The sequence below is a fragment of the Phalacrocorax carbo genome, chromosome 12 (assembly GCF_963921805.1).
Source record: "Phalacrocorax carbo chromosome 12, bPhaCar2.1, whole genome shotgun sequence".
NCBI classification, from domain to species: Eukaryota; Metazoa; Chordata; class Aves; order Suliformes; family Phalacrocoracidae; genus Phalacrocorax; species Phalacrocorax carbo.
In genome coordinates, this window is record NC_087524.1 from 6,989,088 (window position 1) to 7,013,834 (window position 24,747).

Below are 24,747 nucleotides of genomic sequence, written 5' to 3' on the forward strand. Positions count from 1 at the left end.
AGGGCCCTGGTGACTCCCCGGCTGCCGCCCGCGCTGCCCCCGCCGCCGCGGCGAGCTCCCCCGGCGCCGGGCGCCGCACCCAGGGGACGAAGGGCGGGGGGGGGGGGGAAAAAAAGAGCGAGAAGTCAGTGGAAGTATGGGGTGTTAGGAAACCGCGGTGGAAAGCGAGAGCTCTGAGGTTGGAAGAATTGCTGTGCTGGGTACGGGGGGCTCGGGGCCGGGAGCGCCGGGGAGAGGGGGATTCCCCGCCTGGCGCCCCGGCGAGCCCTCTCGCCTTAACTGCGGTCCTAGAGATCGGGGGAGGGACTCGGGGTTAGCGGGAGATGCTTATTGCGCCGTAATTTTAGACGAGATACATGTACCAGGGGGTTGCCTTTTATAATCAGCCGGCATGGTGCACGTAGCAGCACCGGTCACACTTAACGCTTGGCAGAAACATTTCCTAGTTTAGTATCAGCTTTTGTCTGTCTGGGTGTCTTGCCCTCTGTTTGCAGCAACTTCTGCAACACGGTCCATCCGTACCGCCGACAGCGCTGGGCTCTGCGTGGGGCTTTTAAACGCAAGGCAGGGACTCGGACAAAGAGGGAAGAAGCAATAAACTGGAAAAAGACCTGGGCAGAAACTTAGCCATTACATTGAGTGCGAAGCTTAGGGATAATAGTTTCCACTATTTTGATACTTTCTTGTTCAGAACCAGGTGGAAGTCTCTCATTTATCATGGTTATGACAACAGGGAATCAAAATGTGATTGATTGTTTTTTCTTGGAATAAATAAAACCGTAACCTAGACCTCTCCAAGTTTTTAACTCCGTACAACGTAACAAATGGCATTTGAGTGGAAGAAGCATTTTCTCAGTCTGACGTACATCAACATTTAAAGCGAACACTGGCAAGAGGAGGAGGTTAGCTCGTTAGTTTATGCAGACACGTGTGAAGCTGGAAATTTAGAAATCATTTGCCTCTGCTGAGGAGGGAGATAAGAATAGCTTTGAAAGCAGTCTTTTAAAAGTTTCATTCCAAAAAATAAAATGTAATGCATGAAAGGAGATGCCTTTTCCAGTGAGGTAGGGAATTGCAAGGAAGAAAGTTAGATGATAACTGATTTAGCAAAGAGGACCAAATAAGCCTTCCTTTAGAAAGTAGGATTTTAAAGAGACAGAAGGAAACTGAAGAAAACTGACAGTTAGTGCTCAAGCTAATTGCAGCAGAAGCGGTCATGGTGTGAGAATGGCCCGACCTGCACAAAATGCAAGTCGTCTTGCAAGTGCCTACTGAAATCGGTGCAATGAACAGCAAGAAACCACATTATGTCTGTGTGGGAGAGGAAAACACGAGGCAGTGTTTTCGAAAACGCCTCTCGCGGTCTCTCTTCTAGAGGCAGCAATCAATAGGTTCAGCGTGGGGGCGTCCAGGACAGGCAGTAGCTATCAACTGGTAGGAAAGTTTCCACCTTGAAGCGAGGCATGAATGCATGCTGAGGGCACGTCCTTTCATCAGAAAGGAATTACTAGGGAGCATTTCAGTGAGACACCCGGTTCCTGGGAGTCTTTCCACAGGGACTGTAACAAACAGGTTTAAAATACCACTCTTCAGTTTTAGGATGCCCATATTTTAAATACTGATACTGTCAGTTCTGCCTTGAACTTTGGATCAATATGCTAACATGGCCAAGGAAGAAATTCTGCTTGGGGTGGTACAGAGCAACAGATTATATGAGTGATCAGTATGAATACCTCCCTGGGCAGAAAGCATGACATAGTCTGAAAAATATATGTTACTGAAAAATATATGTGGGGGGCTTCAGTCTGGGGAAAGCATGATGCTGATCTCATGCAGACAGCAGTGAAAAGCAGTAACCATTCTAATATGTATAGACTTTAACATAAAAGGTACAGAGCTGAACAAGAGGTAGTAACTCTGGTTTGGATCTCTATATACATGATGAATTAATCACTGCTGTCGGATAACTGCTCTTTATGGGCCAGTGATTGTTCCAGCATGGAACAGTAATAAAGTAAAATCTGATGGAAAAAAAGTACAGGAGTGTGAATGAAGATTGTGAATTTAAAGAATACATATTGTCCAGTACTCCAAAAATAAGAATGAGGATGACTGGCTAGTTCATTCAGGCAGTGAAAGCAGCAGAAGTTAACACAAGTAAATGGAAAGGAAGTGGAGAAAGAGGAAATGGGAACATCTGATAGAAAATACAGGCTGTGAATTGTGGAAGATTATTTAGAGAAAGTAAAGATGTCAGGGGAAAATCTAAAGTTAGCAGGACCAAGCACAATTCAAAGGAGGCGTTCTGTGTGCCTTAGGAACAAAATAATGTGTATCTAGCAATTGCATAATCATTATGGAGGTGGAGAGGGTACGATTTTAATGATGATGCAGAAAAAAACCCACAGAAGTGTGGGTTAAATAATTCTCTAAATTTGGGGCAAAAATTAAATTCTTATATGAAGGAATATTTCATTATTATAGCTAAGTTGCCTGTTTCGTAGATTAACATTTTTTTGGGAAAAAAATTTATAACAATATGAAATTAAATGTGCCAAATAATTACTAAGAAGATCTATGCTCGATGACACTAATTTTCAATAAACTAGAGTAGAACATTAGGAATATCCCAAGCAATGGGAAGGATGTTATTGTTGACCCAATATACCAGCAGTATGATGATGGGTAGCCTGGAGAACTATTGCCAATTTAGTCTGACATCAGTTCTGTCTAAATTACTCGATAGATCTCCCCAGTAATCAAGTTTTAAACACCAGCTTGCTGATATTCTTTTGTTTTTGTAAAGGATAAAACTTAACAAAGTAGCTTTCAGAATAACTTTGTTGTAGAAATGGATAGCACTGTCAAAATGAATAACGGGAATGAGCGCATCAAAAAGGAAACTACTCATTCCAGATGGAAGCAAGCCTGTGAGTTCATGTAGTCCCCTCAAGCGAGCATATTAATCTGCACCCTAGAACGAAGATAGGCCCACCGGCAAGAGTCTGCAGCAAGAACTTCAAGGGATATGTTCCTTTTGGTTTTGGAACCCAGCTAGAGAATGCATTTATAAGGGAGAGGAGGGGGGAGTATTTCATGTACCGATAGACTTTTTCATTTGTCCTTGCTTTCCTGAAGGCTTTTTTTGTTACAAAGTCAGTCAGCTGACTTAACAAAATAGATGTTAAACAAGCCTGGTGTGATTCTCATTTGGAAAAAAACTAGGCTGCGTTTTGTCTTATGCATGTTATTACTGTTAACATCCTCTTTATTTATTTCTTCAAATGAGGCTGAAGGCTCATTGAAGTTCTAGGGGAAAAAATAGTATTCTTAAAAATTGAGTGAATATTGACTAAATCTGGGCTATACCTTAAGGGAATTCTAAAGCCCGACATCCCTGATAGTTATGAACCACCTCACAAAAAGGGGAACTGGAAAAACTAATCTCCCTGGTTGGTATTTAATAGCCACAGGGTAGATTATGAGTATAGGGCTGGGGAAGGCAACCCAGTCCTTTATATGAACTGTTTTCCAACTAATTATAAGTGCTTGTTTTGTTTTTCAGAGATGGTAAATGTGGTTGAAAACAGTAAACATTAATATCTTCCATGTTTGAACTTCTCCACAGCAATAGATGTGTTTTGATATTGTTCTGATTACAAAAGTCTCCCTATGACTCCCCAGCAAAGAATGAACTAATGAATTAAGAACTGGATTCAACAGACTTCAAAAAATAGTTATCAAAGGAAATCATCATAGAACAGCTGTGTTTTTGCAGATATTCTGCAAGAAGCCTGATGGCATTAGACATTTTCAATAATGATCTAAAAAGTATAAAGTTATTGCTGATTTACAGATGGAGTTTGTCAGTGCTAGGAGGATCAGGACAAATACCAATTAAGTCAGAGGAAAAAGTCTAAGGAAGCCAAGAGTGGTTGGAAACATAAAGAGCAAATAATAGGCTTCAAGCCAAGCTTGTAAAAGCACAGCTAATGCAACTTGAGGAGGAAAATTGGGCATTCAAATCCTGAATAGACTAGAAAGATTTCCAGACAATGTTGTCCGGAAAAAAATATGCAGAGGTGTATGTATGTGACAGCCATAACTCATGGTTTGTTGGCTTTATGAAGCAATTTTTTGTTTGTTTGTTTGGGAGAAAGTTGTCCTCTAGTCAACCTTATTGTGACCACTGCAACCTCTGCTTGCCTCTTGACTTGTAGTCACCAGAAATATGTAGAAAACCCTCAAGGAATTTCTAAAGGAGGAAGAGTAAATTTAAGAGGATGGATACCTGAAAAAGGAAGCGTTACAAAAGCTGTAATAATTTATAATCTTTTTGGCCTTTCCTAAATTGTATAACTGGCTGAGTATGGTGCAAAAATATCAAGTTTGGTCACATTCCTTCTTTTTCTAAGACATCTGCTCCTTTAGGCCCTGGGGGGTTGGGAGCAGCTAGCAAACCTGACTTTGAGGTTAACACCCCCTGGCTAGGTATTTTGTAGCTTTTTACTAGCCCAGTGTTCAATGGCAGTGTTCCACGGAGCTGGTTTGAAGTGTGTTGAGATCGGAACCAGATTCTCAGCTTGGAAATTATCTGTTCATGGTGGTTAGGATGTGGTCAAGGCCAGAAATGTTTAGGCTAACCTTTGGGGTAAAGTGAATTACAGCATGATGTCTTTGGGGAGCCAGCCCATAAGGATTAATATTGCTTGAGACTAATGAAACTTGAACTGTAAAATTCTGGATCATCTTCACAAGAAAAGCACCCCTGTTGGTTTTCTGAAAGATGAGTTAGATGGGACCATTTCCTAAATTGTATTTTCTTATGGTTTTGTCAGCTAGATGCGAGAACTGGTTTCATCTCTCAGCTCGGTGGAAGCTTCCCTTCCCTGAGCAGAGCTGAAGTTTTATGGCAGGCACTTACGTTAGCTTTTCCTAGCTGCAGAACTGTTGCCAGTATGCTTGCATGGGGAGCAGCAGAGCCTAGGGGTGCACTTCTACAGCCGGCGTAATTTGACATAAATCTGTGCTGCTGAAAGAGAAGAGAAAAGGTGCCTATCTTTTTTCCTCAAAATTTTCAGCTTGTCTGGCTTGAAAGCCAACACCAGCCCAAGTGAGAGAACAGAAGGAGGCAAGGGTAAAAGTCACTCAGATTAAAGTTACTGGGGCGGGGGCACTTCACTGTAAGACAAGGAGAGACAAAAACAGCCCTGTGCTCTGAAACAGTGCTGCATTAGTAGTACAAATCAAGAAATTAGTTAAGGGAAAAAGTGTGAGAGACCAGATGGAAGAGGGTCGGCTAAGTGCACACTGAACACATTCATCTGCTCACGGCCTCTCATGCATTTGCTCCCCCCAAATGTGGCTGGAAAGATCAGTTTCACAGCCCACTCTTTGGGCTCCTCATCCCTCTGTCCCTTGTGGTGTGCTGGCTGTTCGTGTTCAAGGGCGATGCAGGCAGTGTAGTGGTCACTGCTGTCACTCTTTCAGTGCTCAGCCATGGCCGGCAATGCTACAACTCTGCCTTATATATTATATATATATATTATATATATTATTATAGTTCTTGTCTGAACCCTTTTGGGCTCTGATTGGTGTCCATGAGCTTTCCATGAGGATCTGTAGAGCTGTTTCACTGTCTGCCTTCAAATTGCCTTTCAAATTCCCCTTGTAACATACCTTGTAGGCAGTGATTAAGCTTCTGGTATGAGGAGACACCTGCCCATCAGCCTGACCCACACTGTCCCACGCTCCCTTGTGACCTTCATCCAGCTATACGCTACATCTCTTCTGACCAAAAAATAACCCTTATGGGGTGGCTGCATGGTCTGCAGGCTGGGATTCGCACCTTTGAGCAAACATTTTAACTTTGTACAAGTAGAAGTTAAAGCCTCTTAGTTTGATTTGTATTCTTCCTGTTGTTTCTGATTCTTTTAAGAATCTTTGCCCTGATCATACAGAGTGGTGAATGCCAGATCCTTCTTGAGGGAGAGATTGAAAAGAAAATGGACCTATTATTACAAAGGAATGAGAATTGGCTTGTTTTTTCATTAACTATCTGCAGCCAAAGCTCAAACTACCACTGGCCTTTGAGCTCTGTATGCTGCCTGGAAAAGGTAAATCAGCAGCTCAGGACATAGACACTGCTTCAAACCCTCAGTCAGTTCACAGTGCTTTTGCACATGGGTCAGAGGGATCCTGAGACAGCGGAGTGACAGGAACTGTCACTAAAGCTCCTGTGGTTTCTACCGTTAACTAACAGTGACACTGCAGATGGGGGCAGGGGACGAAGCAGCCTCTGCACCTTCCTCCCTGGGCTGTAGCTAGAAGCCAAAAGTGAGGGATGGAAGGAATTTGGAGCTTCTGCAGCACAGGTGAAATGTCCATCGTGCATGGCAAAGCCCAGGGAGGCACACAGCAGGAGGGAAGAGGGAGCTCCTATATGGAGCGTGGGCTTGCTGGTAGGGACAGCTAATGGAGTGGGATTTGCTCCTCAGCTGAAAACTGTCCCTTCCTCCTACCTTCTCTTTGCCAGAATGGCAGTGGGCAGCTCTTGCCAAGGAGAACATCTACTCTTGGCCAAGATCCGCCCTTAGCCGCTGGCTCCAGCTGCTTGGCGGGAAACATACTGGAAATCTGCAATTTTGCCTTGAATTGAATGTGCCCAATAAGTTGATCTGCAGATTTAGTCTTGTTTCCAGAAATAGTATAGGAAGCTTACTGTTTGTCAGCTTTGAGACTGTGGTAAACACAAAACTAGCTGAAGCTGAAAAGAACTTTATTCTGGTAAAACCTAGTGGTCAGGTTCTCATTTACAAGAATCAGAAATGCTGTTGTGAGAAAGAACTGTGAAAGCCATAAAGAAAAGAAGGAAAGAATATTTCAGCAGTGTTGTCTTAGGGTTTATTTGGTCATTAACCAGAGAGAGTTAAGACCTTATTTTGAAATTAATCAGTTGCAACTTTAAAGATTAGTTTAGCAAGTGATTTTAACACATGAGGTTGGGTTGAGCTATAGCTGCCTGCTGAAAAGGACAGTCAAACCACCACCCCTCTCCTACGCTGCTCTAGTGACTATGTCAGCCTGACCAGAGAACTTAACCCATCTGAAGAGTAGACTGGTAAAAAATATATACATATAAAAGTTAGAAAAGGAATCTGCCCTTGTGCAAGTGGAAGGTAGAACTACAGCAAAAGGCAGCCAAAGTGTAGGCCCTTTTTGTGGCAGAGCAAACAGATGAGTTAAGCCAGCTGGGAAACTAAGCCTTTGTACTTCATCTTAAAAATAGTGTTTTACAACAGAACCTGGCCCCATGTTATGAAGTCCTTGTTAAAGACAATAATTTTACAGTTGCTTTTTCGGTTACGAAGTGTGTCTCAGCTCCAGAGACTAGTAATTTCTCTACCAATTTAAGGACCTGTTCGGTATTGTGGCCACTTGGTGTCTGTGAGAATGCTAACTGGATACCATAAACCTTGCTGGGAATAGATGCCCTTCTGTAAATAGGGATCTTGTAGACCCTGTTCTGCCCATTTACTTCTGAGGAGACTGCAACTGTAAATTTACATTGTAATCTACTGCAAACCACATCTCTGGATTTTTTTTTTGTTGTGGCATAGCAGTTAGTCTTTAGGTTTACTAGCATTTCATAGAGACTATATATAATGCAGCAGGACTGCTGTTAGGTAGTTCCTAACTCCTTTATAAAAGAAGTAAACAACTCTCTTACTCCCCTGGTTTCTTGTACTTCCACCCCTGAAGTCAGACTGCAGGAAGAAAACACAGGGAATGACTTCTTTCCTGCTATGGGGCTCTGCTGGCTGTGTTCCTCTTTTTCAGCATGTTTCTGCTAACCTAAATGACGTTTTATGTATTTCCCACATTTTTAAAGTTGTAGCAGAACTACATAGATCTTGTAGTATGAGTCGTGTGTGTATTTTACTAGAGTGACAGTCTCCAAGTTCCTATTAATCTGGCAGAACATGAGAGAATATATCAAAATGACAGAAGACTACTTTAAGAGTAGGTGTAGCTGAGGCATGCTTCTCCTTCCCTGGGCCCTGGGAACTCTGTCTCTCTGCGGGAGGGAGCATGCTGTGAGCCCTGGTTCATGAGAGCTTCCCAGACAAGCAGGCGAGGTAGTCCAGGGGACAGAGCATCACGCTGGCTATTTGTAGCTCTCTTGCGTTCTTTTCATCATCTGGGAAAATGGGGCTATAAACTGCTTGGCAATATACAGATGGAAAGCAGTGTGACAAATTTAAATGTTATTATTTGTTACTAGGGAAAGGCTGAGGTTCAACAGACAGAAGTACGATGGCCAGCTGCAGCATTACCTGTTTGGTATTAGCTCCCCATATGTTTTGGGTAGGCAGCACCGCTGAGTGCTGGAGTCAGCTGTGAAAGCCACAGAGTTAAGGGGAGCCTGGGAATAGCGGGAAAGAAGTGAAACAGTCCTGGCCTTGCTCAGCAAGAGACGGCTGGACTCACAAGTCTGTGTCATGAGCGTGAGAAAATGTGCACACACAAAAGCCTCCTTGTGAGTATTGTGGTTCTGCTATGGGATAATTGCAGCTATCCTGCCTCACCAGGAGCTTTAAGGGGGGAAGCTGAGGTTAATGCCAGCTTTACCCTGCAAGCCTGGGTATAGGAACACCACCAGGTCTGCACTACACTAGTGACAATGGTCTTGCCCTGTGCTGTCACAGGGAGCTGCTCAGCATGTGACAGGCTGAAAACAGCTCCAGCTCTAACATTGTTAATGAGATCTTGGGTGTAAACCATTTGAAATCCCTCGTGGTGAGTCTGGTAGTGACACCCAGGGACAGGCTGCATTGTTCATCTCTTGGATTTCAGCATCCTCTAATTTCCAACAGACCACCGCTGGTGCTGTGCTCGTGCATGCTGTGCTGCAACGCGGCAGCAGAGCTGCATGCAGGAGCAGACCCAAGACCAGCTCTAAAATCTGCTTCCTTAGCTGTTATTAGGGTTTCCCATAATTAACCAAGCCAAGGAGACCTTTTCACAGCCACAATGATGGCCTGTGAAGCGGAGGTCTAGACATACCATGCATAAGGCAGGCATGCAGCTGAAGAAGCAGAAACATTAAGACTGGCCTGAAGTAAACATGAGCCATAGAAACATAGAATGCCCTGAGCTGGAAGGGACCCACAAGGATCATTGAGTCCAACTCTTGTCCCTGCATGGGACAACCCCAAAATCCACACCATGTGTCCGAGGGCGTTGTCCAAGTGCTTCTTGCATATCATCAGGCTTGGCGCCGTGACTGCCTCCCTGGGGAGCCTGTTCCAGGGCTCCACCTCCCTCAGGGGGAACAGCCTTTTCCTAATACCCAACCTAACCCTCCCCTGGCACATCTCCCTGCCATTCCCTCGGGTCCTGGCGTTGGCCACCAGAGAGAAGAGATCGGCGCCTGCCCCTCCTCCTCCCCTTGTGAGGAAGCTGTAGACTGCGATGAGGTCTCCCCTCAGTCTTCTCTTCTCCAGGCTGAACAAACCAAGTGACTTTAGCCACACCTCATATGGTTTCTCCTCTAAACCCTTCACCAGCTTCATGGCCCTCCTCTAGACATTCTCTAGTAGCTTTATATCCTTAGCGTACTGAGGCGCCCAGCGCTGCCCACAGCACTCGAGGTGAGGCTGCACCAGCGCAGGGCAGAGCAGGACAATTCCCCCCCTCGCCCGGCTGCAATGCAGGGCTCGATGCCCCCCAGGGCACGGCTGGCCCTCTGGGCTGCCAGGGCACGCTGGTGGCTCGTGTTCAACTTGCCATCAACCAGAACACCCAGGTCCCTCTGCGGAGCTGCTCTCCAGCCTCTCGTTCCCCACTCCATATGTGCATCCAGGGCTGCCATGCCCCAGGTGCAAAATCCAGCACCTGCCCTGTTAATCTTCATACGGTCGGTGATTGCCCAGCTCTCCAGCCTGTCCAGATCCCTCTGCAGGGCCTCTCTGCCCTTGATAGTGTCAACAGCTCCTCCTCCTTCCAGTCCTGCATCCAAGTCATTTATGAAGAGATTAAAGAGTACCTGCCCCAAGATGGATCCCTGCGGAACCCTGCTAGTGACGGGCTGCCAGCCCAATGTAACCCCATTTATTATGACCCTTTGAGCCCAACACATCAGCCAATCGCTCACCCACTGCGTTCCGTGTTTACCCAGCCGTGTGCTGGGTGTTTTGTCCAGGAGGATACTGTGAGAGACAGTACTGAAAGTTTTATTTGGAATCCAAAAAGGTTATGTTGACTGGCTTCCCTTGGTCAAGTAGGTGGGTGACCTTGTCACAGAAGGAAATTAAGTTTGTTAAACAGGACTTTCCCCTTGTAAACCTGTGCTGTCTGGGACCAATGTCTGCGCTGGTCAGGAAGTGACTGCGTTGGAATGGAAGTGTGTGTGTGAGACAGGACTAAAAGAAGCAACAGAACAAGGGTGAAAAGAATAGTCTGTACTGATAACCAAGGATGTGACTAACTGCACTAAAACCGGATAAATGCTGGCAAATGTGGTGTTTGTGACAAGCCCAGCAGCCTGCGCTCTGATAAGACCTTGCACGGGCGACTTGTCAGCAGACGGCATGGGTGCTGGTAAAAGCCCCTGTGCAGATAACTCCTTGGGGGAAAAAACCTGCTCCAATAACAGAAGGATGACCTCCTGTGTGCAAGTCCTCCTCCTCCTCTCTGAGCAGGAAGGCAGACTGTGGGAGCTAAGGTACCTAAAATGAGGCAAAAAACCTGCCCTGAGCAGCCACCTGTCCTAGGACTCTTGGGGGATGAGGTAAGCAGCGTTTAAGAAGTTTTTGGTTTGGTGTGATCAGTGGTGCAAAAACATAATCGGGTCCAAACTGAGCTGTGAGAGGCTCTGACAGCTGAAAATTTTGGGGCAGCAATATCAGACAAAACAAAACAGGAGTGCAAGGAAGGTTGTCGGATGCTTTCTGTGACGGAAAGCGCAAAGCTGAAACTACTCACCTTTTGCCTTCACCATTCCCGACCAAAGTAAGTTGACTTCCTGTGTGTCTGTGTAAAGGGCGAGCGATCGTGGCCCAGGAGATCCACTGCTAAGAGACACCTGAGCAAGAGCGGTGTGGGAGTCCAGCCAATTTATAAATGGATTTTAAAGCTAGGGCTCCCACATCTGCTCTGAGGAGACAGCCCCACAGACTTCTCTTTGCAGAGTTACCGTACAGCTCCTATTTCTCCTTCAGCCTGCTAGCCTTCATTTCCGTACTTCGCATCTCTCTAAGTGAGCCCCACCTCTCTGGAATCAAATCCTGCTTTCAGTTAGTGTTATTGTTCGTATAAGTATCTGAAGTTTGAGTTATTTTTCTCATTTATCTTTTTCCAAGTTTTATTGTTTCCTGTGTAGGATGTTGGTTTCCATAGATACCTTGGATATTATTTATCCATCCTCCCTGGATGTGCAGTTCCTCCCAATGAATTACAGTCCAGTTTGCCACTTCTGCTTGAGGCCTTTGCTCCTTCATCCATATCGGTGCTATACTGAGCGTTTTAATGCTGCTGTTCTAACATGTCTTGTCATCTTGACATGTCGCCTTGTGCCTTATACAGCTTTCAATCCACATGATACAGCTCCTATCCCAGCCAGTTTAAAGTTAAAAAAAAATGGTACATTGCATGTCTATTTTAGGATTTTGTGCTGATAATTGTTGGAAACTTTAGCTCAGCGTTTCTCTGCTATGGGTAACTGTTAAACAGAACAGTGTTTGTTATTTCAGTTCTCGTCCCCCCCTTGAGAAATGTTATCAAAGGAAAAAGTCTGGCAAAGTATTCAGGATTAGTATGGTCCTATCCAAGAGCTCAGCTAGCACTAACTGGTATTGTCTGAGACGGCTCTTGTGTGAGTTTTCTCTCTTTATCCTGTTCCTACCTTGTCCCAGAGGAAAGCATATGTCCTGGATTGCAGAGGTAGATGCTAATGTGAGTCACTGCTTGGTATTTAGTGGTGAGAAAGCTGACCACTATCGGTCTTCCCAAATCCTAGCAGAAGCCAAGAAAAATCTGGATGCAGCATGAGTTAGTGCTTGCTTCTTCAGGGCTATTCTGCCCTTATCAGGCTATTTACTGCACAAGTGGGGCTGTTCTGCTGATTCAGCATCACAAGAAGTGATGCCAGGGCAGCTCTGGGCCACACTTAAGGAATTACAAAGACCATTAGAGTCACAGGTTTTCTCTTTATCTGATTTATAAATGGGTTGGTCTTTTTTATTCCTCCTTTTTTCCAGAGCTGCTAATAACTAACCTTTTCAATGCCCCTCCTCCTGCAGGAGACATGAGAAAAGCAGCCTGTGCTCATGTGAACTGGCTGCATGTTCTGCAGCTGGGCTGGGGATCCTGCAGCTGGAAGGTGGGCTCTGGCTTGAACGTGGGACCTCCCATAGCCAGAGGGAGAAGAGCGCTCAGAGACGCTGGGAAAATAAGTGGTGGCAGGGAAGCAACAGACCTGTAGCTGAGTTTTGCATGGACCCAGGTTCGCTGGCCATTCCTGCTGCTGAGGGGCTGTGCTCATCTCAACAGAGACAGCCGGTAGCTCTTTTCCGTGCTATAAATTCATCTCCTTTGCTGGAGTGGCCGTGTCACGAGCTTGTTGCTTCTTCAGCTAAAGTAACCTCCATTTTGTTGGCTTTTGACAGTAGAGAGCGTTGTTTTCTCTGTCCGAGTAAGCATCTTTGGACACACAGGCATAGAGCAGAAAGCTGGAGGCAAGCATTGTAGAAGAGCTTGGGACTTCTTTGCTTGCACCTCTTTGCTGGAAACAGAGAGCAGCCCACGCTCTTACACCTCTGGGAGAGACACGGTGAGAAGTCAGAGCTGTAATGTCTGTTTGCTGAGCCGAGCCCTGGGTGCAGTCTCTGCAGGTGCCCGGGGGCTGCTCAGTCACCCAGAGGTGATGGTGGTGCAATGCCTCTGCAGCAGCCCCTTGCATGTAGCGCACACAGAGAGGGCAGCTCGGGCACTTGTCAGAAGGATGGGTTGCTGTGACCACCCCTTGTCCTTGTTACCGCTCTGCCCATGCTGCTTTATCCAAAATATTTCATGTTTGTATTTTGAACTATTTGAGGCAAAGACTTGGGGGAGGGAAGCAGGGCGAGAGGAGTAATGAAGGCATACAATTTGAAGGCCAAACTATGGTTTGATTATAAATGGGTTTCCTTTCCCGAGCCTAATTCTCCCTGGGATTCACTGCACGTCCTGGTAATAAGCAAACTGAACTTTAGAGATTAATAACATCCTGTGCCAGCTCATTCATCCAGCAAAACTCCTTTGCTGTTTTGTTCCATGTCTGCATGAGGCTCCAGCCCTTGCAAGATGCTCTTCTGACCATGAAAATTTAGATTCATATTTAACTTTTACTTTTTATTACCTTTGTAATTTCCAAAAAGAATTTCTTCTCTTATACTTGGTCAAGGTCTGCGCCCCACAACAGGCTTTCGTCCCAGGTTCCTTCCCATTGGTTGTCCCGAAAAATGCCACAGGGTAATTTGTTTCCTGCTATTTGAAATGGAAATTGTAGCAGCATGAGGAACAGAGCGTGATATTCATGCCAAATATCATGAGTTGAATTCTCCTCATGGTTTGTGGGAATCACAGTTATTAAAGCTGACCTCTGAGAAATCGGTATGTTTTTCTGCAAAGCCTAGACAGTGGATGCACTCCCCAGCAGGAGACAGAAACTATCCCAGCTGTTCCTTGTCCTGTGCTTTGCAATGAGGAACAGAGACACCAGTGCTGACAGCTGGAGGTAAGGGGGCAAATCTGGAAGTGTTTAACTAGACAGCTATCTTTTATGTGTGCTGGCTTAACCTTGGCTTACTGAAAAGAGGCAGCGGGACTGCTGCCCTGCCTGAATAGCAAAGGGCCTTTTGCTTCATCTGCTAGAATTAGTTGCGAAGGGAAGGTGCCTACAGTTTTCTTTGCTGCAAATGGGTACTACGCATGTTAAGGGAGGAAAAACTCACTGGGTACCTTGCAGGCCTGAGCTACCCTCCTCAACAAGAGCAAACACCTGTCCTGGAAATCACCCTTGCAAGGGGCAGCACAACCCAGGCATAGGCAAAATCTCAGGCACAGCTAAGCACTGCAGCCGTCCCCAGCGTATGCACTCACACATGTGGCTGCTGGGGCATGGGCATCATCTGCTCCTCTGCGTACACGGCCTCATCATGCAAGGGCTTTGCCAGTGACTCTGCTGATGCTACACCAGCCTGGGACAGTATTTGTACTTCTGCGGTCAGTCTCCGATGGTTTTTGGTCCTGAGTGGGAAGTGAAACTTCAGGACAAAAGCTGGTTGCTTTGCTGTGCAGAAATACTTGGGAAGTTCGGGTTCCTGCAGCAGCACAGGCGGCTGCTCGGTTTGCTTACATGCAGCACTTTGGGCAGCAGCATTGTTTTTTTGGAAGCTGGGGAAGTGAGCTTCTGAAAGCAGTAGTGTTGCTGAATGCACAAGGCGATCCCAGGAATTTGCAATTCAGCAAAAAACATCCTTGAGATGTGGTGAGGGGCTTGGCGGCCTCAGCACCCTTGAGGCAGGAGAGGTTGTCAGTGGAGAGGGCATATGAGCAAACTGGCGGCTAGTGGGGGAGCTATATTCTGACACCGTTGTAAGCACCGGGTGCTGAACGCGCTGTGGGTGGCAGGGGGTTTGGATGTGTTTTCTCTGTAGTTGTTCCTCCTGCAGAACCTCCTGTTGGGAGTAGCAGTGCTCAGGACTTTCTGTTTTCCAGGAAGTTTCTGAATTTGCTGACCCAACATGGGTATTGAAGGGGGGGAACTGTTGTTCTGGAGGCTACTTCCTCTCTTTTTTCCATGACAGATTCTACGCCCCCCTGGCGCGCGTGGCTGGTGGGGCACAGGGGACGGTGGGCTGCACTGGGTTGGTGACGTGACTCTCACAATCTTCCTATTGCTGTCTTTAACATCAACAACAATAATTAGATAGTTAGACACAATAGCTGCCTGGGGCTGAACTGGGAACAGGTGACCAAAGCGGGTGAAGGTTAGTGCTCGTTACCACCCAGGATGCTGGAGGCAGAGAAGGGCGTGACCATCCATACAGGGATGAGGAAAGCTGATATGGTGGTAGATTTTAGTGAATGACAGGGTAATTCCACAAAACCAAGGGTGTCCATCTCATAATTTGCTATGCATTATTTTCAGCACAAGGGAAAAGTATATTGGCCCCAATCTTGATAAAGAAACATTTCCATGAGAGTTACAAATTATTATACAAGTAATGCACACTTAATCTGTGTCAACAAATAGTCTAATAGCTCTTAAAAGAAGTAATTCCCCAAATTTAAAATACTTGAGTTGAATCAGCAGAATATTTAAAATAGCCAGATAGGAATGCTAATTGGAAGCAGCCTGTTCACTTATTCTATTCCTCAAAAGCTTTAATCCAACAGTTGAAAGTTATGCTAATTTGAAAAATAATAACACCTCTGAAAGATGCATATTTAGGGTGAAAAAAGAAAGCTGCAATTAATGCAAATTTAAAGTTGGAAAGTGTAGAAGGTGGTCAAAAGAAGCATAAGGGAAGTAGTATGGCCAGAGACTTAAGAAGAGCAAAGAAGAATTTAACAATATTGAGCACAAAGGAAGCCTAGCAGCACCCTTGGCCCATTGCAAGTCCACATGTTAGAACTATAAACAATAACAAAACTGAAAAAATGTCAGTGCTTGATACTTCTTTTTTCCCTGAAAGAAAAACAAATGTCTTCAAATCATGTGTTAGCCAAGTATATTCAAGCAATACCTTAGGTGATAAGCGGGGAAGGCAGGGGGAAGCTGTCTTGAGCTCACTGGATATTTTCTAATGAAACTTCAAGCTTTGTGGGTAATGGCAATAAATCTTCTCCAGTTAGAATATAGCTTTGATGGGTTGGTAGCAAATTAATACCAGAAGCTGCCTGGTAGGCGACTGATGTAACTGATAACAGTTGTTTCTTCTGATGTGAAAACCTCTTTGTGTGAATTCTGAAGAAAAGAGTACAAATAGGGTACAGGCTTAGAAGCACAGCAAACATCATATAAATGTGAAAATTAATGTCTAAAGGTCACTCTGTCAGCAGTATCCTGCTACTTGGTTGTATTTGAGAATATTGAGTACCTCGGTCTGAAGGCTGGGATGTGAGCCAGAAGAATAACTTCCCGTAGAGAGACTATTTAATGAACGGGCATCGGGAAAGCTTTGGTGGGGACGGTGTAGAACAGCAGGGAGAGGGGCTACGGTGCGGGGATGGGGGGCGGTGCGAGTGCCTTGCAGAGCAGGCGGCGAGGCTGAGCAGCGCACCCAGCACTGCCGGGCGCCGTGGGAAGGTCTCCGACAGGGGAATCCGCTCTGTGCACAGGGTGAGTGGGGGATCTGTTCGTGGGGCAGCCCAGGTTGCAGGGCTCCTGGGCCAGAACCCCCTGCACATCACCCCTCAGCAATAAACCCATGCTGCAGGGCCAGTGTAAGCAGGGCCATGGGCCTGCCCCGAGCACAAAGCCCCTCTGTGCCGCTGCCGGCTGTGCGGGCAGCTGGGGAAGGAGAGAAGGGGCCTGTGTGCTGCCCACTACTTTGTGTCCATCTTCTTGCTGCTGCAGCTCGGCTTTTGCAGCCTCTAGCACCCACCAGCTCTCCAGGATTGCCACATGCTTTTCTTTTTTCCAGGAAAACAGGGCTCCTCCAATGTGTCTTGTGCAATTTCCCAGGGTCGTTCCCCATCACAACTCTAAAAGCAGCAAGAGGATGAGGTGCTCCCACCCCAAGCAATGTTGTAGATATGGATAGTATATAGCAGGGTGGTTGCTGTGGCTGAATGCAACCTGGAACTTTGTTGGGGGAAGGAGGGAGCAAATTTATTCAAATACATCTGTAACCCATGAGGAGCACATTCACATTGCATTGATCTTTGATAACAGGATGGCTTTGAGTGCGTCATCTCCTTTTTGCTAACCCCCTGCCTTCTGAACAGAGGAAACAGAGCTGGGAGAAAGTCCAGGAGCCACCCCTGTCCTGAGGCAGGATCAGCTACCACAGCACTGGCAGACAGAGACTTAATTTGTCTGAAGGCAGCTAACATGTCTCCATTGCTCTTCTCTTTTTAAACTAGAGAACCCAATTCCTTCAGTCTCTCTTCACAGGTCAAGTTTTTAGACTTCTGATCTTTCTTCTTGCTCCTTTCTGGAGTTTCTCCAAGTGGTCTATACCTTTCCTGAAAGGCAGTGTCCAAAACTGGGCATAGAACTTCATAGAAGGCTTTACCAGCGTTAGATGGAGGGAAGGTACTGCAAACTGCTATTGCTGCAAGAATGTTTTATCTGGAAGTGCTATTTAACTGATTGCTCACCATGCTCTCTTTGGGTGGTGGCTATTTTCTAAACGTCATATTTGCTCTTACCCTTACTCACTTGAGTTGGGTGTTTCTCCAGGATCTCCCCTATTTAGCAAATTTATTTTGAACTCCAGTCCTATGTGTCAGCGTGCTTTTGCTCTCAACTTGGTATTACCACAAATATAGGCACACTCTTTACTCCATCTTCCAGCTCACCAGCACACACTCGTGTGTGTGCACACGGCACAGACTAGTTCAAGCACTCTACCCGGCCAGAGATCACACCAATATTTAAGCCACTATCTTTGCCATAAGAATAATTAAAACTTGGAGCAGAGCCTTCCACACTGTTCCTTGTAACAGCTGTAGAAAATTGTGTAAAATCCTGATATGGAGCTTGAATTCTAATTTCAACATGTTCAGTGTCTTGCACTGTGGTGAGTTAGATTTAGGTCTGACCTCTTAAACCAAAGCAATTTGCTTACTGCATGTCACTGAATCACAGAATGGTGGGGGTTAGAAGGGGCCTCTGGAGATCATCTCATCCAGCCCCCCTGCTTGAGCAGGCACACCCAGAGCAGGGGGCACAGGAACGCGTCCAGGCGGGGTGTGAATGTCTCCAGGGAAGGGACCCCACAGCCTCTCTGGGCAGCCTGTGCCCCTGCTCTGGCACCCGCACAGGGAAGGGGTTTTTTTTTCACGTTCAGGGGGAACTTTCTGTGTTCCAGCTTGTGCCCGTTGTCCCTTGGCCTGTCATTGGGAACTATGGAAAAGAGTCCGGCCCCATCCTCTTGACACCCACCCTTTAGACGTTTATAAGCATTGACAAGATCTCGCTTCAGTCTTCTCTTCTCCGTGCTGAACACACCTAAGTCTCTCAGCCTTTCCTCATAAGGGAGATGCTCCAGTCCCCTGATCATCTTGGCAGCTCTCCGCTGGACTTGCTCAAGCAGTTTCCTGTCCTTCTTAAACTGGGGGGCCCAGAAATGGACACAGTACATAAGTATACATGAGTAGAACATACATATGCACTTGTATGTATATTCTAGGACAAACCTGAGCCTCTCACCAGCCTAAGAAAAGACTTTTCCAATATGTTGGCCTGAAACAGGTGGTTTATATTACTTTGCAGCAAAATCTTCCTAGGCAACTTGGACAAGAGCATGCTTGAATGCAAAAGGCAGATGAAGAATGAGTAAGAAGTCAGATGGGGACAGAGAAAATTTCAGAAAAGGGTTGATAAATGAAGCAGTGCAGCTCTTTTGAGTGTTTATGGACTCAGATGTTTGGTTACAGTGAGTCTGAGGACAGGAGTGCCTTTTTAGGTAGTGTGGCTCCAAGGCTGATGCAAGTTCAGCAAACTCACTGCGTGTGCAATTCAGCCTGATAAACTTCATGACTACCAAAAAAATCTCATTTTCCCTCAGCAGGAGGATAATGTGCATCCCCTGCCATCCACCTTCAAGAACAGCAGCGCTGACTGCTCTCATCCCTTTCCCTGCCATCACTGCCAGCAGAACTTCATAGACCTGAATTCCCGCAGTTAGTAAATGTGCACAGGCTGCATTGCCAGATCCCCCATCTACTGGCCTCTCTGCTGACCTGGATGATGTTCCTCTGCAAGCACCTGGCCTGACGGATGCTACTTCTGCCCAAGCTGCCCTCCCTGTGCCACAGAGCCCATCTGCCCAACCTGGGACCACAGATCTGCACAGGTGCTGGATGCATTCAGAGAGCTGAGGGATTCAGGCACCCTTCAGCCATGGGTTCCTGGGCTCTTTCAGCTGGCAGTCAGGCAGGCAAGATGTTGGTCCTTGCTTTAAAAATACGGCGGCATCTGACTCAATTCAATCCATACTGTTCCCAAGTTCTCGGTGTTCAAATATGCCTGTGTCCCTTTGTGATGGGTCATAATTCAGTGGCTTCTCAGCACTGCGCTGTGTCTCTCTGATACGTTTAAGTTCAGGAGCTCTGAAGACTATTTGACCATTTGCTGAGCTACATAATTGCATGAGCATCCAGCAGCTCTCCCCCAAAGACTGGACGTGTGCTTAGGAAACCAGTTACTGGAGAGATTCCCAACAGACTGCGGCAGCAACGTGGGTGATCAGCAGCAGAGGTAGCTGCCAGCTGATGGGCAGGATTTATAGGACACCGTCTTATTCTCTGTCGTCACTCCAAGCCTCGTGGGCAGCAGGCAATGTCTTGGAACTCCCTTTGCTTACAGCATGTAGCAGGGCTAATTTAATTAAATATGATCAAATGTGGATTTGCTGGGATTGCATAGGAGAGGTGCTGGGTTGACTTAGCACTGGCCGTGATGGTAGATGATCATGTGTCTGAGGCAGTACAGGTCCCTGCCTTACTTCATTTGGGCTGGGACTCTATCATCTCCTGGTGTAACAGGTACATTACTGTGCAAGGCTAGTCTCATTGCAGTTCTGGTCAGAACGCTTAACAAAAATAAAGCAGATCATTCTGTATGGAGAGAAGGGCTGCTGGACTGTTTAGATAGATGGAGAAGGCTGGAAAGACAAAAATCTGGAAAGGATCATTGCTTATAAGTTGGTGAAGAAAACAAATTCCAGGAGGATTGAGAGTTGCAGAAGTTTTGAGACAGGGGTGGAACAAAGACAGAGGGAATAGACTGGCAATAAATAAATTAAGGCTGAAAATGAGAATGTTTCTGACCATACAGAGGTGTGCTGGGAATGTAAAGGTGACGGTGGGAACTGCCACCGTCAGCGTGGCACTTGTGCAGTGGAAAAGTGATGGCCTTGCAGTACAGCCTCTTGTGATCCCTTCTGTAACGGGCTGAGCACGAGCATCCAAAGGAAAGAGCAAACAACTTTAGCTGTTGTGCTAAGCCAGAGTTTACAACATTATCTGTATATATTAGAGATGATGGGTGATAATAAGGTTATCTGAACTGAGCATGGCTTTGGACTATGTGCATCATCTCTCCTTTTCTGCTTGACAATCCTAATTTCAGTCCTTAAGCCAGCCTTAGCCTCTCCTTATTGCATCCCTAAAAGCAGCTGGTTGCCTTTTAGCAGCTGGGTTCCTTTCAACATTTGTTGCTAAGCTTGTTTGTTGAGAAAGCAGTTGGTCAGCCTTGGCTGTGAGTGACATCTCCTGGCGTGCAGAGCTGCCAGTGACTTAGCGTGATGTCAGCTGGAGGAGCAGATTCCTATTGATCTTGAGGATCTGGAAGACTGGGGACAACTCTGTTTCCTTGCCTTCACACAGAGCTGCCTTCCATGCTGGTGTGGTCCTTCCTGGGTTATTCACTGACAGCAACAGGGTTTCTGCAGCAAAACTGCTGTTAGCTGGAGTGGCTGCCAACAGTCATTCTCAGCTGATAGCTAACTCAGAGACAGAAAAGATATTGATCTAGTACCCTGTTTGTGTTCTGGGACCTGCACCAATCTCTGGATTGGACCAGCAGTAGCCCCTTCAAATAACCAAAGAGACCAAAATTAGAAAGAGAGAGAGATGCCTGAGCAGCTGGGCTGTGCTCCAACATCTGGAAAGTGCTTGATGCCTGTGCAGGTGGGCAGGGCTCCAGCACCAGGGCAGCTCTGAGCTTTGGGGTGGGGAAGAAGAAAAGCAATGTCATTTCTATGCCTACTTATGGCCTTATGTGATGTTTTTATCACCATTTACAGTGGGCAGTATGAGAGAAGGAGCAGAGAGCTGTCTCTGGGTTCTGGCTGGGCACAGAGACAGAGGATCATGCCTGCTTAATCTTTAGCTGAGGAAAACTGCTAGTGGAAGAAAAGTCCTGGGTCCTGGCAATCAGAGGTGCTCGAGGGTCAAGTACTGCCCCAGTGGGCGGCGGATGAGGAGTGTTTGCACAGCATTCAGTAACATGAACTTGGGGCCATGTCACTGGAGACATGGTGGGGTCATGTCACGCAGTTAGTCACTGCAGAACCTGCAGTTATGCCTAGAGCTTAAGGAGGTAACCGAGTGTGCAGAAGAGGGAACTTGCTCAAATACCTTACCTTTCTGAGCAAATTTCAGGTCAGTTTTATTTTCATTACATTGAATACTTTATTTGGATTTGCAATGTTGTGGTTTGGTTTTGGTGTTTGTTTTTTTTAAGTAATCATGTATTCAAGTCTGTGCACTTTGAGTGCTATTTGGAAGGCCATTGCTTTGCTAGGCCACCTTCTGGACTATGCTTATCATTTTGTACCTGGTCTTGTACGAAGCATTTCAACAAAATGCTGCTTGGGAGCATTAGAGTTCATAAAGATGGAGGCTCTGGTATGGGATACAGCAATGAAATGGCATATCTGTAACCCCCAGAGTCCTAAAAAGTACTCACAATACTGAGCTAAAAATTCAGGCAAAGGTCATGTTCGGGGTTAAGGAAATAACAGTCCTTGGGAAAAAAATTACTAATCTCAGATCACAGGTGGGATGCAGCCAATTATCATAATGCCTCTGCCTACAGACAAGGGATTTCTACAGCTGTCTATTGGGGTGGTCCATTACAGTAAGAAAATTGCTCCTGCTTTACTGCTGCTTTCAGAGTGTGGCTGCTGAAAAGGTACAGCAACAGGCAACACCCATCACAACGGGAAGTTTGCATCCTTTCTAAGATTTTCAAAGTCACCCATCTCTCATTCCTATGACAGTAAACACCCAACAAAGCTGTTAGTGTCTGCCTCTAGGCAAGATCTCAGAGTAAGGGTGGCAATAATTACGTGAATGTGCTGTGCAACTGTCAGCAGCAGTTTCAGTTTTCAAGCATGCTAGCTTCATATCCATACAGTGCATCTAATTTTACATTATAGCATCTGTTTTTATTCATTTTTCTAGTGTTAAAATAATTTTTGTTCAACAGACATGCTCAGCGCTGTCATAACCTGAGCCAACTACTCTCTCCAATAAGAAGAAAAATCTCCCAGCTGTCATGCTTTGCTGTTTCTAATCACTTCAAGGCATGAGTCTGGGGCCATTTTTGAATAAAGCTGTATCAAATGCATTTTTACCTCCTACTGTCTGGTATGTGCACTAGACTGTTTTTTTAAGCTGCATTCTTGGAGATATTGGCAAGCATGCTGTGCCTCTAACAGGCACTCACAGAATGCGAATATAATAAGCTTCCAAATTTCACAGTTAGCCTCAGCAGATTTACACATGAGCGTGATGAGAGGGAGCACAGAGCTCCAGGTCAGCGTAGCTTTCCAACGGACCTGTCTGCGGGAAGATCTTCAAAAGAAGTTCTCTTGGCACTTTTAGGTTCCATTTTCTCTAGGTAGGTTGGAAGACATTATTTGTCTACAGTTAGAGATTTCCAGAGGTTCATTGTTTCTTTCCACTTGGGCCAAGTTCTGGAAATAACTCTAGGATTTGCAGTCACTTGCAAGTCTGGGTAACACTTTGTATAGCTCTGGTGCCTGGGACCACCTTTCCCGTGAAACCAAAATGGTTATAAGATGACCCCGATTAGAACTTGAATGCTTTTCATATGGATTTGGAGCATTGAGCCAGTATCACCTCGGGGCTGGAGAATGACCTCTGGAACTCCAGTTTTGGCATGGAGATGCAGAGCAGGTTCAGTCACCTTACCTTCTTGGAGCAAGATAGTTGATGTGGTTGCCTGCAGAGAGGTATTGTCAACCTGGATAACCCATAATGTATCTCTAAAGATCTTCTAGAGTGTTTGTGTATAAAAAGAAGAGAAATTAGTACCCGTGTGAGCAGTCAGACAATCAGTGCTTTTCAGTATGGAGCATCAGTGTAGCTAGAAATGGATTTCATATTGTAGTGGGAGCAGGTATGTCCCCTAGAGTGCCAGAGCTATTTTTCCATTTTAAGTGTTGAATTTACAGCTAGGTTATAAATCTGGAAAATGCTTTTGCTGATACCCTTTCTAGAGCTTCATGTTGTAAGATGGTATTTTATTAAACAATACCAAAACTGGCTGAGGCTAAGTTGTGAAGTGAGATCTCCACCATGGGATATATGAAGAATCCGAAGAAGGAAAATATAGAAGAAAGCATCGTGCTAGCCACTAAAATATGCAGTTATATGTATATTGGTTCTGGAAGCTCAAATGCCATATTGGTTGTGAATTATTTCCATCAGCCAAAAATGGCTTTTTTTTACAGAATTCTACAGCTAACAATGTATTTTAAGCCACAAAAATCTTCACCTGTTAAATAGGTCATACCAAATATAACAGCAACAGTTAAGGAATCGGTCTGGTACAATGTCACAGGGGTTAAAGCTTTGGGTTTCACAAGGTTACGCCGTTTATATATTAGCAGTCTGTTCTTTCAGCTTCTCAAGGATTATTAAGGCAAATGCAGAGCTATAGAAGAAGCTGGTGTTTGCCCCATACAGATGCTTTTGCTATACAGTTGCTCAGCCACCTGCAGGTATCTTAAGGACAAGCTAACCATAAGCTGCATCTTGAAGTCTTCCTTCATCATAACCTGGCACAGGGCAGCCCATGGAGATGTGGCACAGCCCATGACAGCAGACCTGTAGGACACCAGGGCTGAGCTCTGCCTCTAAGAAATCCCACATGATGACATAGAGCAGAAGATGGGAGCAGGGATGGGCAAAGGCAGATGTTTCCTAGTGAAAAGGGACTACAGAAACATGCCTGAAGACGTTTGCGGTGTGAGGTCCGATGGGCTACTGGGATACTAACATCCTTTTTCTGCTCTAGTCACAGGTACCAAACCAAAGATGTCCTGGACAAGAAAGATTCTAGTCATCCTGGGATTCCTCTCTACTTTGGCTGTAATTGCTTTAATTGCTGTAGCAGTGACCCAAAACAAGCCACTTCCGAAGAATATTAAGGTATTACAAGCCGGGACTCTTTCAGGAAAACAATCCAACCTGGGGTTAGGCATGCATTGTGCTCCAGAACATGTTGCTGCCCTTGCCAGGTCTGGCTAACCTCTCTTTCTGGCTCCATGGACCTCAACATCTCATTTTACATCTTCATGGTAAAAAACAGATATGGCACCACAGGAGATCATCTCCTAAGTAATCAGTCCCAATTTTGCTGCTTCTCTGCTCTTCTATCCTTTGATGGAAACTTTGCACTGAAGCACTGCTGAGAAGAGTAATGACACAGCACGTCCCCACAGCTGCCAGATAGGCTGCTCTTTCCTGGTCCCCCCGCATGTGGAGACCAGCGCACAGGGTGTCTGGTTCGGTGCCTCAGGTGCAATGACGGTTCTGTTTTGCCCACAGTATGGGATTGTGCTGGATGCGGGGTCGTCCCACACTAACCTGTATGTGTACGAGTGGCCAGCAGAGAAGGAGAATGACACTGGGGTGGTGCAGCAGGTGGAGGTGTGTAAAGTTGAAGGTAAGAGGAGAAAAGGGAGCTGTGGAAGGGGCACAGGATGAAGAAGAGAT

The 24,747-nt window shown here is 45.8% G+C and overlaps 1 protein-coding gene across 9 annotated transcripts in view; it reads left to right on the forward strand.

Moving 5' to 3' along the window:
- The window catches only part of ENTPD1 (ectonucleoside triphosphate diphosphohydrolase 1), a 59,549-nt gene that overhangs the window by 24,736 nt on the left and 10,066 nt on the right, over positions 1 to 24,747 (forward strand). For 6 of the 9 annotated variants that reach the window (XM_064463877.1, XM_064463878.1, XM_064463879.1 and 3 more), the window contains 2 exons: positions 24,047 to 24,180; positions 24,580 to 24,697. In XM_064463877.1, coding sequence (XP_064319947.1) covers positions 24,047 to 24,180; positions 24,580 to 24,697 — 252 coding nt within the window. Of the gene's footprint in view, positions 1 to 10,630; positions 10,793 to 21,297; positions 21,382 to 24,046; positions 24,181 to 24,579; positions 24,698 to 24,747 lie in introns of those variants that run through there. The other 3 variants (XM_064463881.1, XM_064463885.1, XM_064463886.1) reach the window with 3 other exon arrangements.